Raw genomic sequence first — 7,774 nt, 5'->3', positions numbered from 1 at the left:
TAGAAGGAATCAAGATCTTAGGCACGTGATTTGATACAACTTATTTTATCATCTTCCTTGGTTAGATATTCTGTTCATTTCAAATTCACCTCCTTGCAGTGAAACAGTGAAACTTCTCAAAAATAGTTTGATGTTTATATTTGCTGGCTTATATAAAAGCTGTCATTTTATCTCTTTATATACATTTGGATATAAAGTATATATCAAAAGATCTAATCAATACTGTAAATTGCTATTGTTTTTAGAATTACCACAACAAATCCGAAACTTCCCAGCTAGCACGACTGTCAATGATTTATTTACTTAAATTGACTTGATAGACAGGAGACCATGAACCTTTTTAAAAATGAAGCGTAACTTTGTTATTGGTCGTCCACCTTCTTTTTTCAAGGATTTGATTGGTCAGAGCTTCAGCAGACGAGCGAGCTACAGTAATACATAGGTTTGAACCGTTTATTTTTTCACTCCCCATAGTGTAAAAATAGTGTCATTGTCCTGGAACCTCCGTTGCGCCATTTGACAAATCCAGCATGCAAGTTTGTTTACAAATCAAGGCTGGGTCGATTTCTGGCTCTAGCTTTTTCTGGTTAAAAATGATTTTAGTACTATGAACATATTTTTTTTACCCATTGCTTTTCAAATCAGTTTGGTGGTCACATGACAATCAAAGTTGAGATAGGCGGTTACATAGTGGCATCGCTTAAATACTAGCTAGAGAGTTCATCTACATGAGAATGTCATTTTTTTTATAATATAACAACATATTTTCTGGCTTGAAAAAAACAAGAAAAATAAAATCCAAGATAGTTTAAATAACCTGTTTCCACACTCCTTCCTATTGTTCTCTGTTCCTGCTCCTACTGGATATATACTGGATATAGTGGAGCGTAACTGCAGCTTATTTGGAACTGAAGAAGCTTCTCGTACGAGAGGTGAAACGTCTTCATAGAACTCTAGTTGACTCAACCACTTGGATGACCATGACCTGGATGAATGAGAACCTTCACGGACAATCCCCCTACATGGAAGTTTATCCCTCAATAATAGAACTTGTCTTAGAAAGAGAGGACTCATTACACAATTGATTTAATCATTTTAGTTGTTCTAGTTTCCACAAGAAACAAAAAAACAAAATCTCGGCAATTTTGTGAACAAAAGTTCCTCTCTACGAACAAGACCAAAATGGATTTTTACTTCATCGCTGCATCCATTTCTCAATAAAGCTTCCTAAGATAATAGTTTTTGATGAAGAACGTTGTCCACAAAACTACTTTATTCATTCTCCTTTCAAACAAAAACATCTGGACAGCGTCGCTTCGATTCTAGTTTGTTTGACACAGCAGTAAACATCACATTTTATCACAAAACCTCCCCTTAAACTCAAGGATAAATCACAGTTAAATAATATACTTTTCTATGTTACATTTGCTTTGTATCACAGTCAAACTCAGTAGTTAAGACGGACGGTTCCTAAGTAGCTCCACTGTTATGAACGCACAACACTTGTGTGACGGGATGCACTCACATGTGTGTCTGCAGGAATGACATTGGCACAAACGAGTTGATTCTTTTACAGAAATATTAAAAAAAACTGAATATTAAAATATATAATGATGGCTTTTTATTGCCGCGCACACTCAACACTGACAGATGGTGGCGCTAGACAATTGGAAAAATAATGACTTATACAGGCATAGTTTTAGATCCTCAGTAGGATTCATTAATGTTACAGAGATGAAGATGTTTCTGCTTATTGCCAATTAAAGCTCTTTCGTTTCTCCAGCATCTGTGTCGCTATTAACGTCTACTGGTGGATCAAGTGTTGCCTCAGGAGGGTTGAGCTCAGGCTGTAAATCTGAGCCACAGACTTGACCTACAGGCGGCCGGCTCGCCTCACAGCCGCTCCAGTTGTTGTTGTTGTTGTTGTTGTTGGTCTGGACAGGAAGCTGCGTTTTCGCCAACGTGTCGGTCTCAAGGCTGGAGGTGGCACTCGCGGTCCGGGTGTCTCGGTCGGAGTCTGGAAGGTGACGGACATCTGCAGGGACCGGAGTAACGTGGTTCACTTCCACGGGCTGTTCGGAGGAAGTGACTTGATCCGAAATCTCCGCCCGCCAGTTGTTGGAGCACAGGACTGCCGGGACGCTGGAAGAGTAGACATTTAAAAACAGGGTCAAACTAAGATGCAAGTTGAAAACATACTGGAAGTCTGACCTGTTGGATCCGGTTGACCAGATTGTAAGTAAGTAAGTAAGTAAGTAATTTTTATTTGTATAGCACTTTTCCAGACCAGGGTCACAAAGCGCTTAAACAATCAAAACAATATTCAATAAAGTATATATTTTAAAGGTCAAGATAAAACTGATAACACAACAGGAGTTCCAGAAAATCAAGGAAAAGCCTGAACAAATAGAAACATCTTAAGATGTTTCTTAAAGGAGTCAGTAGACTCCATCAAGCGCAAAGAGAGAGGAAGATTGTTCCAAAGCTTAGGAGCAACAGCCTGAAAAGATTTCTCTCCTCTGGTCCTGAGCCGTGTGCGAGGAACCATAAGTAGATTCTGATCCACAGACCTCAGAGCCCGAGCTGGGGTGTAAGGCTGGATCAGATCAGTCATGTAAGGAGGAGCCTGACCATGATTAGCTCTGAAAGTAAGAACCAGAATTTTAAAGTTGATCCTGAAAGAAACTGGAAGCCAGTGAAGAGATATAAGGATCGGAGAAATGCGAGTTCTTCTACTTGAGCGGGTCAGAATTCTCGCTGCAGAGTTCTGAATCAACTGAAGGCAAGACAGCTCCTTCTTGTTAAGACATGAAAACAAACTGTTACAATAGTCCAGGTGAGAAGAAACAAACGCATGGATTACAAGCTCCAGATCATGTTCCGACAACATTTTCCTAAGTTTAGAGATTTTTCTCAGTTGAAAGAAACAGTTTCTGGTCAGTTTTCTGCAGTGTTGTATGTGTACGCTAGTGTTTGTTTCTAATGTGGAAATGCTGGAGTGACTTAAAAACGTATTGTACTTGAAACCTAGTCAGGCTATGACATTTATTATAAATTAATGTGCGGGTAAAGTGGAATATTTTGGGAAATTATCCTTCTATCTATCAGGGTGGTTTATATGATTCAATGGCACTCATTTTAAATAGTTTAATTGAATTTCACTAGTTTAAAGCAGTCACCGGACGTGATGTCAGCAGGTATGTATTCGTATATTATTCTGGAGAGAACTAATGGATTACAACAAAAATGAATCTCGAGTGTGTGGTTGCTGACCTTTACAACATGAACAAATAACATCATATTTGGATGTTATAAAAATGATGGATTTTGACATCGTCTTTGTCAATCTTGCACAAAACAAATTGGTTTTCTACAGCATCATTTTCACTCTTATTTTTGACGTTCATAATCCTAAAGACCGACATCTTTATAGGTATGAACCAGAGTTGTTCCAGCCACAGCAGGAGCTTTAACACGAGCTTGATGAACCTGTACGGAGCTGACAAAGTGTCGTTCCTTCACCGACCTGAGCAGCTGCTTCTGCAGCTCCTGAGCGTGCTGGTTACACTCGGCAAAGTAAGACGCCTGAGCTTCCACAAAGTCATTTAGACTCTGCCGGTGGTTGTTCTGAGGACACACAAGTACACAAGTCGATAAAAAAAGATGCTTTGTAATTATTTGCTGGACAAACATGGTATTGCACCTCTGAACCAGCATGTACTGACAAAGAAAAACAGTAAGAAATGTTCTTGTTATTATCCTATTTCACTTAAATTTAAAAAGAACTATAGATACAGTTTTTAATTTTTGATTTAATCTGATTCACTAAAGGTTAAAAAAAAGGATCATTACGGGACAAATACTTGAAACATCTGCTAAAAACACCGTCATACATACATGTGTGTTGCTGATCCCTTCCAGGACCTGCTTGACACACTGCGACTGACGGTCAAACAAGGACTGACAGATACTGAGCTCCATCTGCGCCTGCAAAAGATACGTCAGTGAAGCTGTTCCCTCGTTTTGAAAGACATCCCAAGATGACGAGTCATCGCTGAGGAACATCTCACCTGAGAGATCTCCTGAGCCCAGAGCTGGTGCGGAGAAAAGAGACGAGAAATGACTGACGATAAAAGAAACTCGTCGCTGCCGACTGACCTTTAACCACTTTACGCGCAGGAAGCTGAACATGTAGGACACGTGGGACACGTAGTCTTCTTGTGCCGGGTTGGAGTTCAGCCCCTGGAACAGAAAGGAAGCCGAGTGAGACCTGCTGAGATGACAGGCCCGGAACAAAACATTTTAGTTAGTCGATGAGTTTGTTTTGAAATGTTGAAGTTTTCATCTCCAAGATGCGGTAAGTCTCTCATCATGACCATGTTTTCAAATCTCGGCGTACGAGAGGTTACGAGAGCGCAGCCTAATATGACTTAAGAATGACCTTTACCCCTCCAGCCAGCTGTAATCACATCCCACTTTGTTTATACAACAAGTCCCTTGGAGGTGGAGACTTCTGGGATTGGTGACGCGTGGTTACAAACCTTGATGCTTGACCAATCACAGCAGATCACAGCAGAGCGGGTGTGGTTATGGTAAACGAGATTTCATCTCCAGAATACAACATGTTTCCAGTGGGCGGGGCTTAAGCACCTTTTCTAATGTAATTATTTTAATTAAAAGAGAGTTTTGATGGACTCACTCTTGACTCCCGTTCTGCCTCGTGGGCTTTCCGTAGTCGAGTCTTGGTAATATCCAAGTCCAAACGCTTGTTGACCAACAACCGCCGCTCCTCCTGAACCCAGAGCAACATCAACATGAATGTAATCTTTAAATTCTTTGACATGTGCGCTACCTGTATGGTTCTGTACTCTCCGTCCGTGAAGCGGCGAAGAGGAGTCAGGAAGTGGATGTTGGTGCTTTGTAGGAACTTCCTGTTCGTCTCACCGAGTTGCTTCTCGGCTTCGCCGAACCTGAGCAGCGCGGCTCCTGGAGCGACGGAAAAAAAAAAAAGTTGAGGCAAAAACAATAACTCCCCACCCGCGCCCGCGAACGTCTCACCGTACGGGTTGTTGGTTCCAATCTCCAGCCCGGCTTCGGTCATTTGTTCGCCCAGGAGATCGTGAGCATGCGGTCGAGGTGGGGCGCGCCAGTCCAGGTGCCCGAACAACCGCTCTTCCCACCGAGCTCCTGCAGGAACAAATCCACTGTTGGAAACTTGACTGATCATCATGTGTTCAAATGATGGACGTGGGACTCGACCTGTGATGACAACTCGTGATTTTGACAGATGGTCTCGGTGAAAAGCAGTTATGATTCAAAGAAAAACGACGGGTGTTTCTGGGCACGAGCTTATAACTGCCGCCATTAAACAAGTCTCGTGTGACAGAAGACCGACTGCACCCACTTCATGGTGACACCATTACTGTGGCGAGGCTGTAAATATTGATTTGAATCCTCTGGATTTGTGGGTCTCAGCAGCGCCAACCGTCATGAGTTAACCAAATAAATATAGAGGACTCAATGGAAGAAATATTACTGTTCAAACTATAAGCCAGTAATAACCTCGGATAAAATTATTCACAGTCTTGGGCGGAATTTTGTCCCGTCAAGAGAGCGATGTGAGAAATCTTTCTTCCTCCCATACTGTATGTTGTGCGGGCAAGTTCTTGAACACAACACTAACGAATATTTGAAATGCTTAAAAGTAGAAGATTATACACTATTGGAGTAGTTGAGTCTAGTTCTGCTCCAGGTTTCTGCCTGTTAAAATAACTTTATTTCCTCTCAAAACTCCTTGTTTTTCTCTTCTACGATAAAGAATAGTTTTAGCTTTAAAGGGTCTCTTGAGATCATTTCGTAATGATTTGATACTTTAAATTAAATCAAATTAAAATAGTTTTCTACAAGTTTCTTCAATAAAGTATGTGTTGTTAAATAACATAGATGAAAATATCACATGTTAACAAGATTATATTTTATTCATCTTTTTTTTTATTTCAACAAATCAACTTTTATTTCAATTAAGATGATTCAAGATATACTTCTTTTTTTCTGTTTGCTGAATCTATTTATGATCACTTTTTTCACAGTAACTTGCAAAAACAAAATATGCTCACTAGGCTGTAAGAACAGTTTGTTCTGGTCCATATTTCTATGGCAACCGACATGAATATGTAGATAGACAGTGACTAGTAGTTGTTTGTGTTCGTTTTTGTGCGTGAAATTATATTATTATGTCATTTAAGCGTTTTCCTTTATTTTATTAAAAAATGCAGTATGTTTAATGGCTTTAAAAAAATAAAAATATATATTTTAAATATATCATAAACATTTCATTAACTACACATTAATAATATTATACCTTATAATAGTAGAGGATTGACAGCCTGTTTCACTGATGGTGACATGTTCACAATCCTCTTACCGGGGCTGGGCTGCAGGAGGACCTCAGTCTGCGAGATGATCTGGTCTGTCCTGGTCTTGGTGACGTCCGAGAGTCTCAGGAGCTCCTCAAGATCCGGGTCCAGTTCAGTCCTCTCCGCCTGACCCAGACTCTCCTCCGTGTACTAAGAACCGCAGCAGAGAGAAAAAGAACATCATCATCGGCGGACATGTTGTTGATCTTCAGGTGTGTGTTGTTTACCTGGACCGCTCGGTTGATGATCTGACCCGCGTCCGCGACCAGCCGAGTCAGATCCATGATGCTTCGAGGTCAGTCGACTCCAGCATGTCACCCTCTATTAAACCAAAGGTCCTTGAAGCCAACACGGGCTCGCTCTGTTCTGCTTCACACTCGGTGGTGCGTTCACGGTCCCATCACTTCTGCTGTTTAGCGAGGTCAAGGGACAGTTATTTAGCCTCAATTTATTTACGCACACACTTTACAAATACCTGCAATTCCTTCGCATTGAGCGACAGCCCCTAACATGACTGACAGTTTTGCTTGGATTTATAGGGAAGCGTATGACACACTTCCGCTTTGACTTTCAAAATAAAAGGGACTAGTAGGTGATGCTTCCGGAGTAAGAAAACAGTCATTAAATCGATTTAGGAGGATGAATGTTACAAATCTATCTGAATTTTGAGGATCTTATTTAAAGGTCCAAAATAAAAAATAAATATGACACCTATTTATTTATTTGTTATATTTTCATATTGATAATCATCTTCTTTAGATGCTGCAAAATACTGAATTTGGATCTATGTCTCGCTACATAAAAGTGTAATACAACCAAGCATGTTGAGGTAATTGTTTGTTTCAATTAACAAGGTTAATTTTACAAAATAATGTGGTTCAGAACCGCACTTTCCCATTACTGCAGAATATAAAGCTATATAAATAGCTTCATCATCAGGCAGTGATAGATATAGATTTTATGCATACAAAACATCTGTATGTATATATGATGGATGTTTTATTATGAAAATAATGTGTATTTGTGTCACATAAACATAGTTGGCACAAAACTCAGTTGACAGGTATATTTATTAAATGTATAAAATGTTTATAATGTTATTTCTATAACAATAACATATCTATTCCAGGCTCAGTCTTAAATGTTGATTAAAAAAAAAATCTTATTTTATCTCATCTGAAGTACGACAGTGGTCTTTCTACAGATTAAACCAGTGTCCACAATTTAATCTATTCATTTTGTTGTATGTGCCTGAGCAAGTGAAATCTGGTTCTAGTTATTTTGTTAAATGTGTTCTGATAAGACGAGTGGAAGGAAAACAGTCGGCAGAAAGAAGATTAGAACAAAGTGACCGGGAA

The 7,774-nt window shown here is 39.8% G+C and overlaps 1 protein-coding gene across 3 annotated transcripts; it reads right to left on the bottom strand.

Moving 5' to 3' along the window:
• Positions 1 to 1,081: 1,081 nt before the first annotated feature.
• On the bottom strand, positions 1,082 to 6,943 carry LOC148060818 (endophilin-B1-like). 3 transcript variants are annotated; one of them, XM_087779576.1, is made up of 11 exons: positions 6,892 to 6,943; positions 6,644 to 6,825; positions 6,425 to 6,566; positions 5,059 to 5,187; positions 4,853 to 4,986; positions 4,700 to 4,792; positions 4,159 to 4,242; positions 4,071 to 4,094; positions 3,898 to 3,987; positions 3,527 to 3,627; positions 1,082 to 2,142 (listed from the first exon to the last, which is right to left on the bottom strand). In XM_087779576.1, the coding sequence occupies exons 2-11, from the start codon at positions 6,698 to 6,700 to the stop codon at positions 1,761 to 1,763; spliced, it is 1,236 nt and encodes a 411-aa protein (XP_087635702.1). In that variant the 5' UTR covers positions 6,701 to 6,825; positions 6,892 to 6,943; the 3' UTR covers positions 1,082 to 1,760. The 3 variants fall into 3 exon arrangements, with proteins under 3 accessions (XP_087635702.1, XP_087635701.1, XP_087635703.1); XM_087779575.1 differs by having other exon boundaries at positions 6,644 to 6,936; XM_087779577.1 differs by having other exon boundaries at positions 3,898 to 3,981; positions 6,644 to 6,936.
• Positions 6,944 to 7,774: the final 831 nt, after the last annotated feature.

This window comes from Callionymus lyra, chromosome 18 (assembly GCF_982586985.1).
Source record: "Callionymus lyra chromosome 18, fCalLyr1.hap1.1, whole genome shotgun sequence".
Lineage (NCBI taxonomy): Eukaryota > Metazoa > Chordata > Actinopteri > Syngnathiformes > Callionymidae > Callionymus > Callionymus lyra.
This window is presented reverse-complemented; position numbering and strand designations above follow the sequence as displayed.